The following is a 25,549-nucleotide window of genomic DNA, read 5'->3' on the forward strand; positions in this document are numbered from 1 at the left end:
GGACACGGAGGATGTAATGTGAATTACCCACCCCTACATTGCGTCCTTGTGTCAGTCTACTCTTCACAAAACCCACTGGTATTAGAATATTTCAGAGGCATCCCCACGTGCACTTTATCCTCCCTAGATTCCCCTATAACCCTTGAATAGCTACAGGATGCTGTGGCTTCTAAGCCCAACGACGAAACTTTTGGATGCTGCCTGTGGAAATATGTAAAAAGCTTGGGGAAGTTCTTCTGCCCTGACTTTTTGAAGTGTTACAGAATTCTACGGTGTCAGTTGCCAAGTTCTAAGTAAGAGGCTATTATAGTCCTTGTTCCGAAACCAAGTAAATACACCACACTTCCTAACTCACTCAGACCGATCTCATTGCTGCCTGTGGATTCTAAAATATTTGCAAATGTGTTGGTGGCTGGCTAAGGTAGCAGAAACTGTGATACATCTGGACTAATCCGGGTTTATGCCTTCAAAATCGACAGTCATTATTGTGAGAAGACTGTACATTAATCTACAGATGCCTGCAGATAATGCTGGAAGGCGGATAGTGTGTATATTGGACACTGACAAAGCTTTTGACAGCATCAAATGGACCTATCTGTAGGCTGTAATGTAATTGTAATGTCAATTATTATTTAGGTCTTTTTCAAACCGTAACAAAACATTTTCAATAAAAATTACGTGATTTCAATATTATTTTTTTACTGCTTTTACATTTTGCTAGGTATTAACCTCTGATTACATTTTATTTGAGTGCCTCAAGCTTACATCATAAAAAATTGATACAACTCTCATTGAACTCTTATTCCAAATCTAATTTTCAGAAGCCTTTGGAATATAAATGTGCAACCTGATTGGTTGCTTTGAGCAACTCCTTCAAATTTGCCTTTCATGCCTAACCAACGTGGTCGGTTTCTATGTGGAGATAAGTGCAAATCTGGATGTTGGGCATGTGACTGATGTGATATATTTGGAATTTGAAAAAGCATTTGATACTGTACGACACAACAGCCTTGTTCTGAAGCTACAGAGCCAGGGACTGGGGGACCACGAATGCATGTGGCTCTCAGCCGGCGTCAGCACCCGTGAACCCGGGCAAGTGCCGGGGCCCACTCAGCCGCCGGGTGATGACGCTGCCGTGGTCACGGCATCACTGTCCATATATGGACAGTGATGTCAGGAGGAGAGAAGGAGCCCCAGGCAGAGCGCTAGCGGCTGTGCTGCGGGACTATGTCTCTGGGGAAGCCCCTGACATCGCTGTCCATATATGGACAGTGTTGTCAGGAGCAGAGCAGTGTCCGAGGCAGTGGCGTAGCTATAGGGGTCGCAACGGTTGGCCGGGTCACTAAGCCTGGGTCCCTAAATTCACAGTGCCGCGAGCGCCTCGGTGAAGCAGGCGTGATATAGTGACGTCATCACTCCTGTCTGCGCCGAGTCACTCACAGCACAATGCAGAGGAGGAGAAGGATCTCCTCCACCCGTTGTGGGAACGGGGATAGGTAAGTAATTATGTTATTATACTGGGTATGGGAGGGAGGGCTCATATGGTAGCTGCTGGGGGCATTATACTGTATGGGGGGCATTATACTCTATGGGGCAGCTAAGGGGGGCATTATGCTGTATGAGGCAGCTATGGGTGGCATTATACAGTATGTGGCAGCTATGGAGGGCATTATACTGTATGGGACAGCTATGGGGGCATTATACTGTATGGGACAGCTATGGGGGCATTATACTGTAAGGGGGAGCTATAGGGGGCATTAGTGTATGGGGCAGCTCTAGGGGGCATTATACTGTATGGGGCAATATACTGTATGTGGCAGCTATGGGTAGCAATATACTGTGGGGGCAGCTATGGGGGCATTATACTGTGGGGGTCAGCTATGGGGGGGCATTATACTGTGTGGAGGCAGCTATGGGGAAAATGATACTGTGGTGGTCAGATATGGGGGGCATTATACTGTGTGGGGGGCTGCTATGAGGGGGGCATTATACTGTGGCTATGGCAACCGGACGCCTAATAATGGCATTCGGCTTTGCCATCTACGGAAGCCTAGTAGGTCCTGACTAAGTCAGGATCCACTATGCTTGCTGTTAGCGAGTAGCTCACAGCTGTAATACACTGCACTACGCACGTAGTGAAGTGTATTAGAATAGCAATCAGGGCCTCCTCAAGTAAAAAACAAATGTTAAAAAAAGTTGTGTAAAAATAAAAAAATAAAAGTTTGAAAAGTAACAAAAGTAAAAATCCCCGTTTTTCCCTTATCACTCCTTTATTATTAATAAAAATAAATAAACAAATAAACTATACATAATTGGTATAGTCGCGTCTGTAACGGCCTGAACTACAAAAGTATTTTGTTATTTATCCCACACGGTGACCGCCGTGAAAGAAAATAATAATAAACCATACCATTATCACAATTTTTTGGTCACTTCACTTCCCAAAAAATTGAATAAAAAGAGATCAAAAAGTCACATGTACCTAAAAATGGTACTGATCGAAACTGCAGTTCGTTACGCAAAAAACAAGTCCTCACACGGCATTCTTAACCCGTTAGTGACCGGCCCATAGTCTTTTTACGTCGGTAACTAACAGGCCTTATTCCGATGCCATAGACTTTTTACGTCGCGGCATCGGAATAAGTAAACAGAGCAGGGAGCTGTCAAATCTCCCTGCTCTCAGCTGCCAGAGGCAGCTGAGGGCTTGGGGCATCCCTGCTCTGCCAGGTGAGATCGATCTGAGTGGTTTTGGAGAGAGGGAGGGAGCTCCCTCTCATCCCACTGACACCCGGCGATAAGATCGCCGAGTGTCTGTGTCTCCCTAATAAAGGCCCCCAGGTCTGCCTGGAGCGAATGCCTGCTAGATCATGCCGCAGGCATGACCTAGCAGATGCCTGTCCGTTTTAAACGGACAGGCATAATACACTGCAATACAAAAGTATTGCAGTGTATTATAATAGCGATCGGAGGATCGCATAGTAAAGTCCCCTAGTGGGACTAGTAAAAAAGTTTAAAAAAAAGTTTAATAAAGTTAATTTAAAAAAAATGGGAAAAAAAAAAATGAAAAACCCACTTTTTCCCCTTAAAAAACCAAAATAAAGTTAAAAAGTTACACATATTTGGTATCGCCGCGTCCGTAACGACCCCGACTATAAAGCTATTACATTACTTAACCCGCACGGTGAACGGCGTAAAAAATGTAATAAAAAACGACGGAAAAATTGCTATTTTCTGTGAATCCTGACTTTAAAAAAATTTGATTAAAAAGTGATCAAAAAGTCGCATCTACTCCAAAATGGTACCAATAAAAACGACAAGTCTTCCCGCAAAAAAAAAAAGCCCTCATACAACTGCATCGGCGAAAAAATAAAAACGTTACGGCTCTTCAAATATCAAGGGGTCTAGTTTCCAAAATAGGGTCACTTTTGGAGAGTTTCCACTGTTTTGTACCACAAAACCTCTTCAAACCGGACATGGTGCGTAATAAAAAGGATGCCTCATAATCCTCTAGGTGCTCCTTTGCTTCGGAGGCCGGTGCTTCAGTCCATTAACACACTAGGGCCACATGTGGGATATTACTCAAACCTGGAGAATCTGGGCAATAAGTATTGAGTTGCGTTTCTCTGGTAAAACCTTCTAAAAGGATTTTCTGAAAAACCATGAAATATGTAAATGTCACCTCTACATTGCTTTAAATTCCTGTGAAACACCTAAAGGGTTAATAAACCTTCTAAATGCTGTTTTAAATACTTTGAGGGGTCTAGTTTCTAAAATGGGTTGTTTCATAAAGGTTTCTAATATATAGGACCCTCAAAGCCACTTCAGAACTGAACTTAAAAAAAAAAAAAAAAAAAAAAAGGAGGCCTTTTCTTATACCACACCCCGATGTGACCACAGTTTTTACCGTTTGTATAAACGGAGACCCCTATTAGACCATTTCAGTGCCCGGTTTTCCCAAGCATACACCCCCAAGAAGTGTATTTCTATTGATGAGTCCTTGGTAGAATTTAAAGAAAAGCTTCAATTCCGCCATTATCTGCCGAGTAAGGCCTCATGCACACGACCGTGTTCGGTCCGTGATATACGGTCCGCATGTCGGCCGCTTGTCCCGGACCGTACAAAGTACAGGGAGCCGGGCTCCTAGCATCATACTTATCTATGACGCTAGGTGTCACTGCCTATCCACGTAACTACTGTCACACACTAAAACATGATTACAGTACGGGACAGTAGTTCCGCGGACAGGCAGTGACCCCTATCGTCATAGATAAGTGTGATGCTAGGAGCCCGACTCCCTGCACTGTGTTCGGTCCGGGACATGCAGCCGACATGCGGACCGTATATCACGGACCGAACACGGTCGTGTGCATGGGGCCTTAGAAGGCAAGGTATGGCGTGAAGATGTATAAGCTGTGCGAGAGTGCATCAGGGAATACCTACAAATTTAGTATATATGAAGGGAAGGACACCAGTATTCAGCCACCAGAATGCTCTCCCTTACTGTGAAATAATGCAAAAATTGTGTGGGATTTGGTGCACCCACCGCTGGACCAAGGTTACCACCTCTACCTGGATAATTTTTATACCAACGTCCCACTCTTCAAGTGCCTCGCTTCAAGAAGTACTGCGGCATGCGGCACTGCTAGAAGAAATCTGAGAGGCCTCCCTAAGACACTGCTTGGGCAAAGACTCAAAGGGGTGAGAGCAGGGCACATTCTGGAGGCAACATATTGTGTGTCAAGTACAAGGACAAGAGAGATGTCCTTGTATTGACAACAATACATGGCCACACCCGTACTCATGTACCTGTACGAGGTACCAGTAGAGACCCCCCAAACCAGACTGCATCCTGGACTACAATAGGTACATGTGAGGGGTGGACTTGTTAGATCAAGTCCTGAAGCCCTACAGCGCCATGCGGTGTGGTATAAGAAGCTGGCCGTGTACATCATACAGATGGCATTGTACAATGTGTACGTGCTACGTCGATGTGCAGGCCAGAGGGGAACTTTCCTGGAATTTCAAGAGGTGGTTATCAAGAACCTAATCTTTAGGGACCAGGAAGGGGGGGGCACCCAGTACTTCTGGAAGCGAGGCCACACGCATCGTACCAGGGCAACACTTTCCAGGAGAAGTTCCCTAAACTGGCAAGAAGGGAAAAAGTCAAAAGAGGTGCAAAGTCTGCTATAAGAGGGGGATAAGGAAGAACACAATATATCAATGTGACAAGTGTCTCGAAAAACCAGGGCTCTGTATGAAAGTGTTTTAAAATTTATCATACATCCCTTGATTTTTAATCTACCCCAGTTTTACTTACCCTGATGCACTCCGCACAGCTTATCCAACTCATCTTTCCCCTCTGGGCCATGCTGTGTGCCCAGGCATCTGTTAACAGCCACATGTAGGTTATTGTCATACCCGGGAGAACTCACATTACAGTTAATGGGGTGTATGTCTCCGGTGGCACATGCTAGGCACAATATATCGGACACTGAATTGGCATATATGTATATAAAATTGCAAATCTCAATCTGCTACGAATTATCTTTTACAAAATACCTGTGTGGTCAAAATGCTCACTACACCTCTAGATGAATGCCTTAAGGGGTGTAGTTTTTAAAACGGGGTCTCTTCTCGGCGGTTTCAATTGTACTGGTACCTCAGGGGCTTCTGCATACATGACTTAGCACCAGAAAAGCTCCAGTAGGCCAAATGGTGGTCCTTTCCTTCTGAGACCTCCCATGTGCCCAAACGGCAGTTTATCACAACAAATGGGGTATTTTATTCCTTGTGAAAATAAGACATTTTAAGCTAAGACTACATCTTATTGGAAAATAATTACATTTATTTTAATTCACAGCCCAATTCAAATAAATTCTGTGGGGTCTAAATGGTTACAACACCCATAAATGAATTCCTTGAGGGGTGTAGTTTTCAAAATGGGGTCACTTCTGGTGGGTTTCCATTGCTTTGATACCTCTGGGGTATCTGCGACATGGCACCCGAAAACCAATCCAGCAAAATCTGGACTCCAAAGAACACATGGCACTCCTTTCCTTCTGAGCCCTCCCATGGGCCAAAACGGCAGATTATCGCCACAAATGGGGTATTGCCGCACTCAGGACAAATTGGGCAACAAAATGGGGCATTTTTTTCCTTGTGAAAATAAGAAATTTTGATCAAAAATGACATCTTATTGGAAAAAATTTAATTTTTTAATTTCACAGCCCAAGTCATATACGCGCTGTGAAAAAACTGTGGGCTCAAAATGGTAACAACAACCATAAATGAATTCCTTGAGGGGTGCAGTTTCCAAAATGGGGTCACTTTTGGGGGATTCCTACTGTTTTGGCATCTCAACACCTCTTCAAACCTGGCATGCTGCCTAAAATATATTCTAATAAAAAAGAGGCCCCAAAATGCACTAGGTGCTTCTTTGCTTCTGGGCTTGTGTTTCAGTCCACGAGCACACTAGAGCCACATGTGGGACATTTTTAAAAACTGCAGAATCTGGACAATACATATTTAGTAGTGTTTCTCTGGTAAAACCTTCTGCATTACAGAAAAAAAAAATAGAATAAAATTGAAATTCAGCAAGAAAAATGACATTTGCAAATTTCACCTCCACTTTGCTTTAATTGCGGTGAAATGCCTAAAGGGTTAAAAAAAACTTTCTAAATGCTTTTTTGAATACTTTGAGGGGTCTAGTTTTTAAAATGGGGTGTTTTATGGAGGTTTCTAATACATAGGCCCCTCAAAGCCACTTCAGAACTGAACAGGTACCTTAAAAAAAAGGCTTTTGAGATTTTCTTAAAAATATGAGAAATTGCTGTTTATGTTCTAAGCCTTGTAATGTCCAAGAAAAATAAAAGAAATGTTCAAAAAATGATGCCAGTCCAAAGTAGATATATGGGAATTATGAACTAGTCACTATTTTGGGTGGTATAACCATCTGTTTTACAAGCAGATGCATTTAAAACTCATAAAAATGCTTTTTTTTCCTAAGTTTTCTCAAAATTTTGCAATTTTACACAAATAAACACTGACTATATAGACCAAATTTTACCACTAACATAAAGCCCAATGTCTCACGAAAAAACAATCTCAGAATCGCTTGGATAGGTTTAAGCATTCCGAAGTTATTACCACATAAAGTGAAATATGTCAGAATTCAAAAATAGGCTCCGAGCCTTAAGGCCCAAACTAGTCTGCGTCCTTAAAGGGTTAATGATTAATAGCAGTGAGGGTTATAACTAATTTAGCAATGCAAAACGTATAATTGGGTGAGAAAGGTTGAACTTGATGCACCTGTCTTTTTTTAACCTATGTAACTAGTTTTGATAAATCTATGGTCGTAGGCCGGGTTCCCACGTAGCGTAAGCGCAGCGGATTATCCGCAAAAGAATTCTGTGTGGAAATTCTGCAGCATTTACAGTAGCAGCAAAGTGGATGAGATTAAGAAATTCTCATGCCCACGCTGCGGTAAAAAAATGCAGCGTAAACAGTAATAAATTGACATGCGGTGCGGAATTTAAATCCACAGCATGTCCATTTATTCTGCGTTTTTGTAGGATTTTCTGTTGTGGGTTTTCCCCATTAAATTCAATGGGGATGCAAAACCCGCAACAGAAAGCCAAGTGTTGCGACTTTTGCGGCGGAATCGATTACGCCGCAAAAAACACAACTCTGGAAAAAAAAAATCATACTTATCTACAACGCTCTCCTTCTTTCTGCAGTCAGGCCTCCTGGGATGACATTTCATCCCATATGACCGCTGCAGCGTCACATGGCCTGCAATGTAATCGTAGGAGTCCGGACTATGCGCAGAGAAGAGGGAGGAGGTAAGTATGACTGTCTTTTTTTTTCCCACAGCACTGCTTTCCGCAGCGTAAATTCAGTTCGAAGAAGCGCACCACAATGTGGTGCGATTTTTCGGACAGAAGGTGTTGCGGGTTCCAGGTCAGATACGCTGCGCAGTTTTTACACAGCATATCCGACCCGTGGGAACCCGGCCTTACAGCAATTATTAACCAAATTCTAAACAGCTCCACTTTAATTGCTGTGTGTTCACATCTGTGTCAGGGCTACGTTTCGACTGAGCTTTCCGTCGGAACAGTGCCCTAACTGACACAAACGGAAACCATAGATTTCAATGGTCTGGTGCCAATGGTTTCCGTTTGCCTCCGTTGTGCAAGGGTTCCGTAGTTTTGACGGAATAAATACCGTAGTCAGGGCTCCGTTTCTACGGAAAGCTAAGACGGAATGACGGAACGGAGCCCTGACGCTTATGTGAACGCAGCCTTATATGCACTATTGTACCCAGCGCTGTAGAGTTTCTCATCATGTATTTCTGAACTACCATGCACAGAGATAGCAAGCATGATCTTATGGCCAGTAGACCAGTGCCAGAGGATTATACGGTTTCTCAGCTGCCCCATTTAAGGAAAAGCCTAATAAAGACACTACTCTCACAGAAAGTAATTACTTCCCCACATGTCCCTTGATGTTTCTGTACAATTGTTTTATCTCCACTCTCCACTTCGGAAAGCTTTAGAAAGGCACTAATTGTCTTGTTTTTAAGGGTATAATTTTTCCATGCACATTTCTGTAAATGGCCTAAACATAACTGTTCAAGATTTTCTTATTTAGCTGCATTTACACAATTTAATAAGTAAATACCATATGTATATATGCAATGCAATTCCTATGTAAAAATAATGAATCGCTAGTCTGTTTCCCCGTAGAAAATATAGATAAAGATATCTAGCGAGAACAGTAAAAGTACAGCACCACCTTTGCGGAGTAACAACTATTTCACAATTTAAAGACACTAAAATAAAATTAAAGCCACGATATAATGAAATTCAGGATCATATTAAAGTGACTGTACTTTAGGCTAGTTGTATTTCTGTTGAGACAAGTTTAGAAAACAAGCATTAATGTCTCTGGTTTCACATCACCCTATTAACGTCCAACGAGCTTAATATTTGTGGTCCTAAAAATGACACAGACAATATGAGGCAAATGACATGATTTGACAAATTGTAGACTTTAAACTTTGAACTTTAAACTATCTATCTATCTATCTCATATCTATCTCATATCTATCTCATATCTATCTCATATCTATCTCATATCTATCTCATATCTATCTCATATCTATCTCTACATATATATACATATATATTTTTTTTGTTATGGGGCAGCCATCTTCTACAGTGCTGTACTTCTGAGCTTGGGAACGACAGCTCTATAGATTGCCGTACAGCAGGTACAGGGTCAGTTTTGGGTGTAGTCGGAAGAAAGTACCGACTCGAACTCCTGCTTCATAATAAAAATATTAAATGTAATGTATTATTAATATTGTATTAAATGCATATCTTGTTGCATATACTTACGGTACTTTCATAGGAATTTAAGGAAGTTTTGACATTTTAAAAACACAAATATATGTTATGTTCTGTCAATCTGAGGCCCCTGTTTATCAAAATACAGTAATAACTAGAACGTTCTAGCAGCAAAAGTAAATAGTTTATCACGTCTCCTTTGTTTTTTTCCTCTCCCTTAGACCAAGTATCTCCATGCTGCTGCTCCGAGGCCCTTAGTTATTGGTTATTTGTGCCACATATGCTCAGTATTGAAGTTTCTCCACTGAAAACCAGAGGAGGTAGTTCACTACTGGGCACAAAGAAAATAAAAAGGGTGAAGAAGTATTAATCAAAAGTACCAAAATAATCCAATAGAAAACAAGTGAATCTAAATCAAAGAATGGCAACAGACTGAGGCTATGTTCACGTTACGTGTTTGGCCTACGTTTGATGTATACACCGAAAAAAACCTCCCAGCGCGTACGTTAAATATAGGCTGTGACAGATACTGATCAGTGGCCATTCACAGATGCCTCTATATGGCATCCATCACCCATAGGTTATCATGTTAAAAAAAACATAAGTTTAAGTGCTTTTATAGGACTCCACGGGAAGGAATAGCCTAGTCTACTAAGCTATTCCATTTTTTGTTTTGTGGTATACTGATGTATACAGGCCACATGAAGGACAAAGGCACTCTTTTGGCCTACGTCTGACAATGGTTCCCTATGGACACGTTTAGCATGTACATAGGGAGCTTTCCCAATGTACACACTGAACGTCAACAAAAAAACGTGAAGTGAACAGGGCCTTATAAAAATGATGTATGTGAACAGAACCTAAAATAAGAAGGTCTGGAAAAAAGGGGTTATTTAAATAACAACTCCTATATGAAAATTACCCAGAAAGATGTTTTTTACGTAAGTAATTACAAACAGAATGAATATACCTGATAGTTGTCATTCACAAATATGTACACAGGGGACAGGACAAGTTGAAGAAATGTTTCTTTGTATGTTTTCTTCATCTCAAAGCATAGTCTCTCAAGAAAACTAGTTGGGCAATGTGGTCCGTCATTACCAGAGTGCTGTGAATAAAACAGAGAATTAGTATACATTTATGTATGTTAACTACTTAAATGAAGATTACTACTGTTGATACACATTTTTACATTACTAACCATCACAGTTATAAACCAACTCAATGCTACACAGTGAGGTCTGCTGTACAATGCCTGGCAAATACATGTCATACAAATCGTGCCAGATGGCTTACACCATATAGTACTGCAGGAATAAAATACTGTGATAGACAGATCTTTATTTTGACAATTAAAGTACTTCTTAAAGAGGCTCTGTCACCAGATTCTCAAATCCCTATCTCCTATTGCATGTGATCGGCGCTGCAATGTAGATAACAGTAAAGTTTTTTTTTTGTTTTTTTAAACGTTCATTTTTGGCCAAGTTATGAGCTATTTTATATATCTTTGATGGTAAAACTCAAAAATTTGCTTGGTCATTAAGGCCCAGAATGCATGCAGGGGGAAGGGGTTAATGACAGGATTCATTTCACAAACAGGCATATAGCAAATGCGGTCCCAGTATATATATAGAAATACAACTTTTTTTTAAAAAAAGTGTCAAAGAATGATCAAGGAAAACTCTAGACTGGATTTGGGCATTGCAGTGGATGTTTTGTATCTAGAGTAAGACATGTAAGTAATTGAGTTAACTACAGAAGTGTAACTAGAAAGTGCTGAGCCCCATTCCAAATGAATTCAGAGCACAGACCAGACCACTAAATTAATTTAGAGCCCTAAATTTATCAGACCCTAGATTAGACCCCAGACCAATAAAAACGTCGACCATTGAAAACATATGCAAACATGTATAATTTTGTTTGCTGTATGAGTTGCAGTATGCAACATCCTGACACTGCTTAGCATCAGGACCTTGTGTGTTGAGCCCTGAAGGACCTGTTCTGTCAGGAGGGCCCAGTGTAAATATATACATAAATATATATTAGTGCTATTTGGCTTGCAAGCCTCATTTTTGTTCCCCCATACGTAACAATGGTCAATATGACCAAACCGCCATAAAAAAGCCAGGTTACAGTTTGCAACTACACAAGTAGATAAAAGATCTTACTTTGGCGAAATGGAATGAAACAAAAATGCCACTGTTTGGCTATAATGACCATTATATCTATGAATAAATAGCGCTTGGCAAACCCATTGTAATGGGTACCATTCCATTCATATGTGGCTCACAGAAACGGCAAGGTAAGCCCGTTCTTGTGATCGGTGTGGTTCCCAGAGGTCGGACCCCACCGATAAGTTAAGTTAATTTCTACTTACAGACATGTCCCGCAATTACACCTACTTTTTCTGAGGAAAAATAGAAGTTGAATCCAGCGCTTCAGAGTAAAACGTCCAATCTTTATTTTTTATCAATTAAAAAAGTTTACAGCGACATCAGGGGGTGGGTGTAGAGAGCTTACGAGTCTCTGATGGCTTCTCCATCCTTACTCATGGCTTATGTGTGCTGTAGAACAACAAGTCTCATATAGTACAGGTGCCCTATCAGATTCAAACAGGGTCGGGAAATAGTGTGTGACATAACATAATATGATTGGTCTGTCTTCAACATGTGACACTACACCTCCCATTACTGGGCATGCATCACTATCAGTGGTGTAACTACCGTTGTAGCAGCCGTAGCGGCTACTACGGGGCCCGCAGAATGAGGGGCCCCGTGCCCATGGCCGGAGGCTCCGCTAGCAGCCGCTATGGCTGCTACAGCGCGACGCCACTGAAGGGGTTGTTCCTACAAAAGACATGCATCCCCTATCCACAGGATAGGGGATAGATGTGTGATCGCTGGGACGCCCAGCGATAAGGAGAACAGGGGACCGAAAGTCCCCCGAAGTTCTCCATGACAGACCTCGGACTTCCGGGGTCTGTCGGCAGCTCCATAGAAATGAATTGTGCACCGGTCGCGCTTGTGCGCATGCATGACCAGCGCTCCTTTCATTTTTATTGCACTGCGCAGACCCTGGAAGTCCGAGGTTTGTCATGGAGAACTTCGGGGGACTTTCGGTCCCCCGTTCTCCTGATCGCTGCCAGCGATCACACATGTATCCACTATCCTGTGAATAGGGGATACATCTCTTTTGTAGGACAAACTATAGGCGTTTTTTGTTTTTTTTGGGGGTGGGGGGCTGCATGGAGTTACCTACAGAGGGGGGGCTGTCTGGCGTTATCTACAGGGGGGTTGTATGGCGTTATCTACAGGGGGGTTGTATGGCGTTCTCTACAGGGGGGGTTGTATGGCGTTATCTACAGGGGGAGGGCTGTATGGTGTTATCTACAGGGGGAGGGCTGTATGGTGTTATCTACAGGGGGAGGGCTGTATGGCGTTATCTACAGGGGGAGGGCTGTATGGCGTTATCTAGAGGGGGGCTGTATGGTGTTATCTACAAGGGGGCTGTATGGTGCTATCTATAGGGGGCGCTGTGTGGCAGAATCTATAGGGAGGCACTATCTACAAGGGGGGGGGGGGTTGTGTGATACCCAGGGGAGGGGGGGGCCCCAATCAAAAGTTTGCTATGGGGCCCAGTCTTTCCTAGTTACGCCCCTGATCACTATGACTAGTAGAGTGCATCACACTACATTTAAATAAAGAGGGGATTGGTCAGTGATGTATTGCCCTAATATTGGTCTCAATGTTAACACATCGCCACACCTCCTGATCGAAAATACAGGTGTGCGCTGTCATTAAGCAGAGCTATGTCAATTTGACATGATTATACATCCCCTGTGTCAGGATATCATCTGAACGGTCAGCTGCTCTTATTGCTGGACATGTGACAGAGGCATTTAACCCTAATCCTGCTGTTATATATTAGGTTATTTGTGGGCTACTATACTCTATGCATTTAATAGACCAACATGAGACTTGTTGTTGAACAAATAAAACGTGAAACATGCAAAATTTGAAGAGATATACTGACAAGTTTATTCTTATTGGACCCCTAAAAAATTACTGTAAAGCCAAGGGCTCAAACACCCAAAAACTCCTAATGGATTTCTCACTGTTATGCCCTATAAAGACGAGCATACATTGGTCGCGCGACGGCCGTCACACGGCTGCATGTCTTACTATGGGGCTGCTCACACGGTCAAATTTATGGCTCTTTAGATGGGCTCGTAAAAACTTAGGACATGTCCCATTTTTCTCCACTTTCACGGATGCCCCAATAGGGATCCGCGAAAACGGGTCCCGCACAAGTGTGAATCGGACGTAAAAAACAGCCGATTTGACACACGCTCGTCTGAATAAGGCTCAAGCTCACTATTAAGTGTATGACCTTAGTGACTCCAAACGTAATGACTCCAATGGTTGCTTTTTGTTTATCACTATAACCACTAATTTTCCTCAGTAATGGAGCATAATTTCCCTCATTAAGTTCAAACCTGTAGGAAACCTTGTGTGGTAAATCCAGAAGGCCTCCCTATTTAAAAGGGTTCGCATCCAGTCACCACCTCGAATTGGATTTTTAACTCTTTCTATTACATATGCCCGGAAAGGCTTTGTAGATCGATCATGGTATTTTATAAAGTGTCTTGCCGAATTTGATATATTTCAAACTTTTTCTCTAATTGACTAATACTACTATGCAATTGTATGCATTTGTAATTCAGAGTTTTACTCTTACCACTGGTAGTTTGGCATGAACTTTGTACACATTGAGAAGTACAGTGATATCCCACGGTCTCAGTGTCAAAGGATGGATGGCTTTGGCTGCTTGATTATGGTGTCTCTTGTCATTCTCCATACCTACTGCAGTCCAGCCAGAGCTGGAAGATGTGGACACAGACAACACAGGGCTGGATATGACTTCTTCAAAGTCTGTGTACATGTCATCCTCTCCAAAATAATTTTCCTATTAAAAAAAAAAAGAAGAAAACTCTTGGTTTAAGCAAAAACAAACAATATAGGAAAACTAAAGAATACCAAGCAGCAGCTTATCATTAGTGAGCATTACCAAAAATGAATAAAAAATTATATTCAACTGCTACCTGTACCTTACAGCCAGCAATGCTCAATGCACCCAGTACTGGTACAAAACACGACTGTCAAAAATACTGTCATAATGAACACCATTTAACTCTAGTAAATGGGTAAAGTAAAAACATATACAGTGTAGGCATTCATAGACATGGGACTTATAAAGAACACTAAAAATTTTCAGAGTTATTTTAGAACATGATCTTGAGATCTTTTCACTGTCAAAAAATAGCTAACATAATGCAGCTGTACAATGTTCTGAGGTAGGTAGCACTATACATTTTTTTCTGAAAATACTGTATACATATTAATTTTGTGCAATCAACGGATCTTCAAGACTAAAACGGGATTTTGTTATCTTGGCTGTGCATATAAACAACTAAGATTTTTGTTTAAAGTTAGTATTAATAGAATGCTAAAGTAAAGCCCAAAGCAATTCCCATTTAATTTACAATGATGCGTACTTGAATATACAGACACATTCTTAAATAGACACATTTACCAGTGGCAGCTAGAAAAATCATAAGAAGAACATGAACAAATTACAATACTGTTGCAGCAAAGAGCTGGACATTTCCTATTTTCAAATTATTTTAGTATGTGAACTTACAAAGTGCTGGATTCAATTAAGTGATCTCGAAATATATACTCATAATTTCTCTACCTGGGTACGTCTTCAAGAAAACCATGACAAATTGTTGACTAGATGGTGCAGAACACCGGAGTTTTTATACACATGTAACATTTATACTTCCAGTTTATGTTGGAAGTGTAAGGGAGATACGGGCTCATTTGCACACATCTGGTGGCATTGCCTTTTTGCAACAAATAATCCAAATTATCCGATGAGTTTCGAACCCAAATTTTTGACTGAATATTGAGATGATTATTCTAGCCAGACCCAGCAAAACCTATACCCCAGCCAAGACCAATCTGGCTACACACGTGATTGCTGCCGCCAAGGCATTAATTCCACTTAATTGGCTACAAACCCCCCCCCCCCCTCCGCCCCACTTTACAGTATTGGCAGTCTAAGGTCAATAAGATCACAATGTTTGAGAAGTTGACCAGTTAGACAAACAGAACTCATGACAAACATGTATCCTTATGGTCACCTTGGCTTTCATACTCTGCTGCTCTATAGCCCTCCCCATGAATCCTCTCTCTACTAGCATTAGGCTCTCTCTTTCGAGGTATAGTACCTTTTTTCCTAGTTGTTAGAAGGATGACAGAAGACCTATGGTAAGAGAAGACTGTTGTACAATTTTGTGATCTCGAACCCCCTCTGATTTACAAAATGACAGGGATCTATCAAATGCTTTGAACCTTTTAACACTGCTTATAGATTTCTGTTACTGGGAATATGACACTATGGGGAATTTTTTTTTTATCAGCTTTAAGCTATTTTTCTGCAATAAAAAGGTTGCAAATATAGTCGCTAAAATTTGGAATTTTTCTCTCCTCTTGCCACTTTTGAAAGGTGGCAAGTAAAGTAGACCGGGTTAACAGGGAAGTGGCGGGGACAATATGTTTCCAACAGAATTATGAATTTTAAAGGCAGAAAATGGCGCAATAGACTGGTGTATGAAATGCCAATTTGAACAAATCTCCCTAAAATTTTAAGTATAGGACCATTAATTTGAATGACCGGAATCCATGATTAAGGTCATGTGTTTTAAAATTAGAGACTTGAGCAATGTGATCTCCTTACATGTATATTTTACATATAATGTCTAATACCTTAAAAAAACATGTGATCTATATTAATACAAAACTAGCAAGTTGTTGCTCATTCTTTGTCATAAATACCACAATTTGTCACAAACTATCACTATTGTACTACTTGAAGACCGCAACAACAACACTTGATCTTAAACCCTCATCCTACGGGTTTTACTCAATGATTCCAGATTGTTCAGTGCTGTCCAGCCTTTTAAAAAGAATGAATTAGAAACATATTCGACAATAGCACCTTGGGTGTTTTGCAGATCAATCAGATACTACCCTGTGGAGGGGAGTTATTTTTGACTGCAACAGCTTTGCCAAATATTGCAAACAGCTGTAGTTTTTAAGCAGAACAGAAGGACAAACAAAGTAATTTAGAAATATCGGTCCCAAAGTTGCATACTGTAAAAGAAGCAGACCGATGTATAATAGAGCTTTCAGCTACAAGCCCACCATTTTTAATTCAACATAATTATTTTCAGAAATCCAACTAGCATATGAAAATAGAGCAATAGTTCCCCATAGAGCATTGCAAAAATAAACCTGAGGATGGATAGGAACAATGCTTCTAATTAGTGCAACATGATTGTGATGGAAAGGAAAACCTTCATAGAGGTCATAAAACAATTTGAAAATAGACCCTAGAAAACACACATCCAGCAAAAAATAGAAGATCAATGGAAAGTCAAAATGAAATGACGTTCTACAGCGAACATTACAACACATTCAGAAGACTCTAAAACATTTACAAGGTAAAATATGCGTGCAAATCATGACTGCAATAAACCATCAGAGATGGATGTCATCTAAAATACATATTGCCAAGCTTATCTTTGAAAACTTTCAAGCATAAGAGCATCAGTCACCTGGCACCAGATAAAACAGACATGCACAATACCCATTACAGCAGTGATGGATTTACATTTAGCACTGACGGTAACATAGAACAGAGAAAGACGTAGCTTACAATTATGACAAATGTATGAAATGAGAGCCTCTCACAAGCCGCAAGCTAAAAGCTGTATCTAAATCACTTTCACACACTATATATATATATATATATATATATATATATATATATATATAGTATATATGTTTCTCTATCAGTATAAATATACAGTATATAGATCAGTAGGTTTTAGCACTTTCCGCAAGTAATGGATTCAGATCATGGTCCTATAGTTTGTTGCTTTTCAAGTTATGTTTTGGATCACTCTACCGATGGAAGACTCATAACCGGTGATTCAGACTCGGCAGTACTACATTGGTTTTGCTTCAAAATGCATTGATAATCTTATGTCTACATCCTGTCCTGCGTAGACTAGGTAACCAGCCTCAAAACATCAGTTTGCCTCCTACCAGTACCATAATATGCATGGTTCTTTTCTTACATGCATTTTTGAAAAACAGTCAGAGGGAGTGCGCTCCTTTGTCTTTTGAGGAGATTTGACAAGGTATTTTACAGCTTTTCACCATATTTTTTGTATGGGTCATTTATAAACGTATACAAATTCATCATGTCCCCCTTAACGCTCTGTTCACATCTGCACTGCAGAGTCCATCATATTTGCCAGACAAAAGAGCGCAGCGTGCAGCGCTGTTCTGTCCACCAAAATCACAGAAACAATGGGGGGAACCCGACAGAGCCTATTAAGGTCAATGGGGTCCGTCGGGTGCCATTGGTGTCCGTCACGCACGGATGCGACACTTCCATTATTTTCGTTGTTCTGCTCCTACGATGAAGACGTCTCTTTTCAAGGCTGGGTAAATGTCATTATTTTAATACTGGGGGGGGGGGGCTTAGCTGAAGGGGCAAGGCCTTACACGGATGGGCAAATTGACTATTATTTACACCAGAAACTGCCTTAAATTATAGCATAAATCTATTCCAACTTGCTTTGTGCCAGTCCAGGATCTCTAAATATTATCAACAGAAGTACAGAAATAACTAGACTGGGTTTTTGAACCCCTCGTAAACATTTAAAGGGGTTTTCCAGTCCCTAAAAATTTATGGCCTATCCTCAGGATAGGCCATCATTAGCTGATCGGTCGGGGTCCGACCGCCGATCAGCTGTTTTGAATGGGCCTCAGCACTCGTACGCGCGCTGCTTCCCCTTCATTCCGGTTACTGCTCGGTTCACAGTATTCCAGCCTTCTCCTATTCACTTCAATGGGAGAAGGTTGTAATACTGTGAACTGCCACTACTACCGTGTCGGCGATTCACAATACGCTGCAGCGCCTTCAAAACAGCTGATCGGCAGGGGTCCCGGCAGTCGGAACCCGACCGATCAGCTATTGATGGCCTATCCTGAGGATAGGCCATCAATTTTTAGGGACTGGAAAACCCCTTGAACGTAAATGTACATCATAGTCGGGAGGGGGGTGTATGGAGCAGGGTCATGGGCTGAGCCAGCTCCATATGCGGAGTGTGCCAGCTGTATATTACTCGCACCAACGGTTAGTTAAATAAAGTTTTTAGTTATGTAGGAAAAAAAAAAAAAGACGGTTTCCATTTTTCTCTAATGTAATGAAAAACCGTTAAAAAAAGAAACATAATTGGTATTGCCGCATCTGTAAAAGTTCACACTCTTACAATATAACATTATTTAACCCAGAGGATGAACACTATAAAGATCCCCCTAAAAAAATATTAAAAAGTGATCAAAAAGTCAGATATACATCAAAAAGGTAATATATGCAAAAAAAAACAACATAGCATGTTGCGGAAAACATAGCATGTTATCTTGATCCTGCAGGTCGATACAAATGCAGCAATACCAATTATGTAGTCTTTTTTACATTTTAGTATTTTTCTATTCATGATTATGGGGTCAGACATCTTTCCTAAGCTGCTGTTCTGAGTTGAGAACAGAAGTTCAGAGATTTGCTTCACAGCAGTCACATTACCACAAGAAACCCTAATCAGAAGACAACCTATTGACTTCTATGAGAGAGTTTTGTGGGCATGCTTTATGCAAAAGTCAATGTGCAGAGAAGGGAAGGAGGTGGACTGCCTCCATTAACTATCATTTATGTTGTGATTCTTTGTTTTATGCCTCCAGCTTTATAATACAAATATGTTACCTTCCATTATAATCCAGTGATTATAGTAAGATGACTACTGAAAAGCGATCTCTACAAAACAGAAACTAGCCACCTATTACGGGGGCTTAGCAGCCAGTATGAAATCGGAAATATTTCAGATATTTTTTTTTTTTTTAGGTTTTAAGAGAACCTTTAAGTACATCAGACCGATGCAGCGGAGTGCACCATGTTATAGGCACTGCTGCACAGACCCTGGGGCACTTTAAACTGCATGTCTAGCCTCCTCCCTTTTTGAGATATCGGTGCCGTTATTATTGGTGCCCGATATGTAAATTACCCCAGGTACGGTCAGTGCTGCATTACTTTTCATGGAAAGGAGATAGAAAAGGAGAAGGAGAGCTCTGGTGCCGCTGCTGTCATACTGGATGTGAATACTTCCTCTCTTCTGTACCTTGGCGGCTGAGCTGTGCAATGTAGCTGAATGAGACTGTTTTTTGCGGGATGAGTTTTACTTTACGAACGTGCCATTTTCTGGTACATTTACATGATCGTTTAATTTATATACATTTTTATTTTGGCAAAAATGCAGAAAGGAAAGCAGTTCCGCTGCAGTTTTCATTTTTTTTTTTTTACGCCATACACTACAGGTTGTTACGGTCATGGCAATACCAAATATCTGTATATTATTTCATATTTTTGGACTTCTATTTTGTAAAGTTTATCAATTGTAAAATACTTACATTTCTGTGTATTTTTTACAGATTTTTTTTATTTAACATGAATTTTTTCTAAATTAATTTAACTTTTTTTTTTAATCTCATAGGGGGATTTTTCATTTTGATATTTTAACTTTAATATCTATATGCCAGTACATTAGCCTGTGTACTGAACACAGGTAGTTGTTAGGGCATACCCTAACAACAGGGAATATGGTCAGACAGACTGGGGGCCTTCAATGGATTCCCTGTGACGCGATCGAAGGGAGGTCTCCCTTCTCATTTTCACTTTGAATGGCGCGTTCAGCTTTGATCGCGGCACTCAAGAGGGTAACGGCAGAGAGAAGAGATTTCTTTTCTCTCCTAGAGTGGGGCTGCGGCTGTGTATTACAGCCATTGCCCCGCTCCTGACCGCGTGCGCACACTATGTGTCACACAGGACGAGAATGCCCGTCCTAATGCGGCAAGCACCCGCCGCTCAGGACGAGTATTCTCATCCTGTGTCGGCAACCAGTTAATCCCCTCCATTTTTTTTAATTCTATTTTATTTTAAGTTGCAATTAAAACTGAGAAATATATTAAGAATTTTTCTATATCAGTTCCAGGTGGTCAGCCATGTTCCTCATCCTCCTCCCCACATTTCTGTGTTTGACTGCAAGACAACTGTGTGCGGAAGAAGTCTCCCCCCTCTGTCCTGTCTACACTAGGACACAAAGATCATTAAACCCACCTCCTCATCCGATCACCAGCCAAAAATTGAAGGGATCAGCAGGAAACATACCTTTGTGATTTTTGCGAGATTTCTAAAACACTGTTTGTTTCAGGAACATGCATAAAATACTGCAGACTGACATTTACCGCAGGCAAATTTAGCTCCTATTTAATGTTATCAATAATTTCTAGGTTTAGTGTTCCTTTAAGTAATGCATACAAGTAAAATGAAAATTTCAGTAGCATAAGAAATAATACCTTTATAGACAGAAAGGCCTTCAGAAGGGGTCCATAGAAAATAATTTGGGAGTCTGGAGAGAGCTCCAGCTCCACATGTAGTTTATCTGGAGGCAGTTCAGAAGGATCCACCGTAGGCTTGTTTAAAGGAGACGTGACTCTCTCTGATGTCCTCTGACAAGGTCTCAGCATTGAAAGCATGGATTCTTCCATTTCTGACACTAGTTTCATACAAAAACGGAGGTTAGAACAACAAGTGGGCTTTCAATCATTAAATGTTTGACACCACAAAGGATAAACAGCCAATATGGTCATGACAGTTACTTACATGACTGTTTCAGCTGTTCATCAGCTTTTTGGGGATATATTGGATGCCAGGTATAGTCAATGTTTAACAAAACTGAGGGAACAGTCCAGCACTCCACCCACCCAGTCCTTTAGAAAAGAAAATACAGATTTGTCAATTGCACAGAGGATATTTTATTGATATAGACTATATGGCTAAACGTATGTGTACACCTCACCATCAAACCTATATGAGCTTGTTGAACTCAGCCAAAAGAGAATTTATAAAGTAAGGCATTGATGTTGGATGAGAAGATCTGGCTCGCAATTGGCATTCCAATTCATCGTCATGAACAGGACTCTGTTCAGGACACTCAAGTTCCTCCACTCCAAACTCACATTAAACCATGTCTTTATGGCAATCACCTTGTGCACAGTCATGCTGGACCAAGAGCAGAACTTCCCCAATATGTTGCCACACAAAGTTGGAGCATGCAATTGTTTAAAATGTCTTTGTATGCTAGGCTTTACACCACTTTAGCCGGTGCTTGGCATTTCGCATGATAACCTTAGGATTGTGTGCAGCTGCTAGATCAAGTAAACCCATTTCATGAAGCTCCCAACGCACAATTCTTGTCCTAATGTCACTTCCAGAGGCAATTTGGAAACTCTGCAGTAGGTGACGAAACAGAGGATAGGTGATCTTTATAAGCCAGGCGCTTCCGGACTCGGCGGTCTCTCTCTGTGAGTTTACATGGTCTAACGCTTTGTGGCTGAGCTGTTGTTACTCCGGATTTACTCAGGATCCTTGCCGGTGTTGCTACCCAAAGAATCCTTTGGCTGTCACTCTTTGGAAGTGATAAACTTTTATTCATGTGTAAAACGTTCCTGCCTATGAATCGCTCGCTATCTTTCTATTTTTTTTCAAAGTGAAACTACACTTCACAATAATAGCACATACAGTTGACTGGCACAGGTCTAGGAGAACCAAAACTTCATAAACTGACTTGTGGCAAAAGGTGGCATCCTATGACAGTGCCACATTTTATGTCATTGGGATCTTCCGTTCGACTCATACTACTACTAACATTTGTCCATGGAGATTGCATGGCTGTGTGCTTGATTTTATGCACTTGTGTGCAATGGGTGTGGCTGAATCACCTGAACTCAATAATTAGGAGGTGTCCACATACTTTTGACCATATAGTGTACATAAGTTGATGGAGATAATGCAAGACTGGATCTGCCCAAAAAAAACAAAAACGAATCTGCACACAAAACTATACAATGTATAAAAGAATAAAAACATGAAATGGGCACAGAAGCATGCAATAAACATTATGGCGGTAAAAGTCTTACCCTTCTTTAGTTACATTTCTCCATTTTGGTTTGCAATTTTTTTGCCCACTATGATTCTCCGCTGAGCTGCATGAGTCAGGACTAGTTTTATTTAGATTACAGTCTTTTACCAATGTAAGTAGTGAATATTTACTGGGGTGGCAGTCAGGCAAATACAAATGCAGGTCTACATCTCCTCCCTAGAAATGAAACAGTAAAAATATAAAATTTTATCTGGGTACCGATAGCCTCTACCAATGTAAAAAAAATATATTTTATATATATATATATATATATATATACACACATACACATATATACACACACACACATAAATACATAGATAATCTAACTAGACATTTTTTTCATGGACCAGATTCTGCAGTTTTTAGAAATATCCCACATGAGGCCCTTGTGTGCTACTGGACTGAAACACTGGCCTGAGAAGCAAAGGAGCACCTAGTGGATTTTGGAGTCTTCTTTTCATTAGGATATATTTTAGGCACCATATCAGGTTTGAAGAGGTCTTGTGTGGCCAAATCAAAGGAAACACCCCAAAAAAGACCCCATTTTGGAAACTACACACCACAAGGAATTCATCTAGGGGTGTAGTGAGCATTTTGAACCCACAGGTGTTTCATAGATTTTATTAGAATTTAGACATGAAAATAAGAGGTCTTTTTAGCTAAAAAAAAAATCTATTTCAACAAGGAATAAAGAAGAAAAATCCCCCCAACATGTGTATAGCAACATCTCCAGAGTATGTAAATACCCCATATGTGGTCATAAACTGCTGTTTGGGCACACGGCAAGGCTTAGAAGGGTAGGAGAACTACTTGGCTTTTGGAGCGCAGATTTTGCTGGATTGGTTTCTCGGCACCATGTCGCATTTACAAAGCCCCTGAGGCACCAGTACAGTGGAAACTCCCGACTTCATTTAGGAAACTACACCCCCTGAGGAATTAATCTAGGGATGTATTAAGCATTTTGACCCCACAGGTGTTTCATAGTTTTTATTAGAATCGGCCAGTGAAAATAAAATTATTATATTTTTTTTCAATAAAATGTCGTTTTAGCTCAAAATTTTTAATTTTCTCAACAAATATAGGAAAAAAAGAACCCCAACATTTGTAAAGGAACATCTCCAGAGTACGGAAATACCTCATATGCTGTCAAACTGCTGTTTGGGCACACGGCAGAGCTTAGAAGGGAAGGCACGCTATTTGGCTTTTGGAGCGCGGATTTTGCTGGATTGGTTTCTTGGCAACGTGTCGCTTTTGCAAAGCCCCTGTGGGGCCAAAACAGTGGAAACTCCCTAAAAGTGACTCAATTTTTGAAACTGCACACCTTGAGGAATTCATCTAGGGGTGTAGTGAGCATGTTAACCCCGCAGGTGTTTTACAGAAATTAGTGTGCACTAGATGTTGCAGAGTGAAAATGGGAAAATTTCCATAGATACGCCAATATGTGGTGCCCAATATGTGCCACCATGAAAATTAAACTCGCTAATTATTATTATTTCCCGGTTTTAGAAACACCCTACATGTGGCCTTAATCTTTTGCCTGGACGATCAACGGGGCTCAGAATTGAAAGAGTACCATGCGAAGTTGAGGCCTAATTTAGCGACTAACAAAGTATTGGTTCACAATTGCAGACTCTGATGTGAAATAATAAAAGAAGTGAGAAGTGACCCCATTTTGGAAACTACACCTCTCAAGGCATTTATTAAGCTGTACAAGCGGGACAAGCTGTAGTTTTTATTGGTACCATTTTGTGGTTTATGAGACTTTTTATCCTTTTTTTTTGGGAGGCAAGGTGACCAAAAAACAGCAATTCTAATATAGTTTTTTTTAATAAAGCGTTCACCACGCGTCATAAATTACATGTTAACTTTATTCTGCGGGGTCAGTAAGATTCCGGCTATACCAAATTTATAGCACTTTTTTATGTTTTACAACTTTTTGCACGGTAAAATAAGTATGTATTTTTTCTGCCGCCATGTGGTAAGAGCCATAACTTTTACATTTTTTCGTCTACAGAGATGTATGAGGGCTTGTTTTTTGCGAGACGAGCTATAGTTTTTATAGGTACATTCGGGTACATGCGACTTTTCGATCACTTTTTATGTCAATTTTTGGAAGACAAAGTGACCAAAAAAACAGCAATTCTAGCATTATTTTTTAGGTTTGTTTTTTACAGTGTTCACTGCGCGGGACAAATAACATAATTTTTTTATAGTTCAGGTCGTTATGGACGCGATGATATCAAATATGTATGGTTTATTATTATTTTTTCAATAATAAATTACTTGATAAGGGAAAAAGGGTCTATTATGTTTTATTACTTGAAACTTTTATTTTATTTTTTTACAACTTTTATTTTTTTTACACTTTTGTTTTAGTCCCACTAGGGGACTTGAAGGTCCAACTGTGTGATTGATGTTCTAATACATTGCACTACCTATGTAGTGAAATCTATTAGAACTGTCAGTTGTTCACGGACAGCAAGCCGATCAGGCTCTGCCTCCAGGCTGGGCCTAATCAGCTTCCGTAATGGCAGACAGGAGACCATTGTTAGGCCTCCTGTTGCCATAGTAGCAGTTGGCAGCGGTGATACCAAATATGTATGGTTTATTATTTTTTTTTCAATAATAAATGACTTGATAAGGGAAAAAGGGTCTATTGTGTTTTATTACTTGAAACATTTATTTTATTTTTTACAACTTTTATTTTTAAAATGTTTTAAATATTTAAATAGTAGCCATAATAGGCAGCAGTCACAGCCCTGCCAGCGCATGGCAGGGCTGCCGATTTTCTACATACCACTAAGATGCAGCGATCACTTTAGATCGCTGCATCTAAATGGTTAATGGAAGGGATCGGAGCTAGCTCCGGTTCCTGCCGTTAAAGCGGAGCGTCCGCTGTAATATACAGCGGACACCCACTGCTGATGACGCCGGCTCAGCTTCTGAGCTGAAAGCTGAGCCAGCGCCATCTTGCCGATGGTACCGGTAGCTTTTCAGGCCCCACCCCTGAGCGGGGCATAGGAGGCTT

At 40.7% G+C, this 25,549-nt stretch overlaps 1 protein-coding gene across 7 annotated transcripts in view; it reads right to left on the reverse strand.

Annotated features, from left to right (window-relative positions):
- Nucleotides 1-25,549, reverse strand: part of BLTP1 (bridge-like lipid transfer protein family member 1) — a 381,561-nt gene that overhangs the window by 226,163 nt on the left and 129,849 nt on the right. For all 7 annotated transcript variants that reach the window (XM_075860492.1, XM_075860489.1, XM_075860493.1 and 4 more), the window contains exons 17-21: nt 22,517-22,695; nt 21,201-21,307; nt 20,894-21,093; nt 14,085-14,312; nt 10,318-10,455 (exon numbers count right to left, since the gene is read on the reverse strand). In XM_075860492.1, coding sequence (XP_075716607.1) covers nt 10,318-10,455; nt 14,085-14,312; nt 20,894-21,093; nt 21,201-21,307; nt 22,517-22,695 — 852 coding nt within the window. The remainder of the gene's footprint in view (nt 1-10,317; nt 10,456-14,084; nt 14,313-20,893; nt 21,094-21,200; nt 21,308-22,516; nt 22,696-25,549) is intronic.

This window comes from Rhinoderma darwinii, chromosome 1 (assembly GCF_050947455.1).
Source record: "Rhinoderma darwinii isolate aRhiDar2 chromosome 1, aRhiDar2.hap1, whole genome shotgun sequence".
NCBI classification, from domain to species: Eukaryota; Metazoa; Chordata; class Amphibia; order Anura; family Rhinodermatidae; genus Rhinoderma; species Rhinoderma darwinii.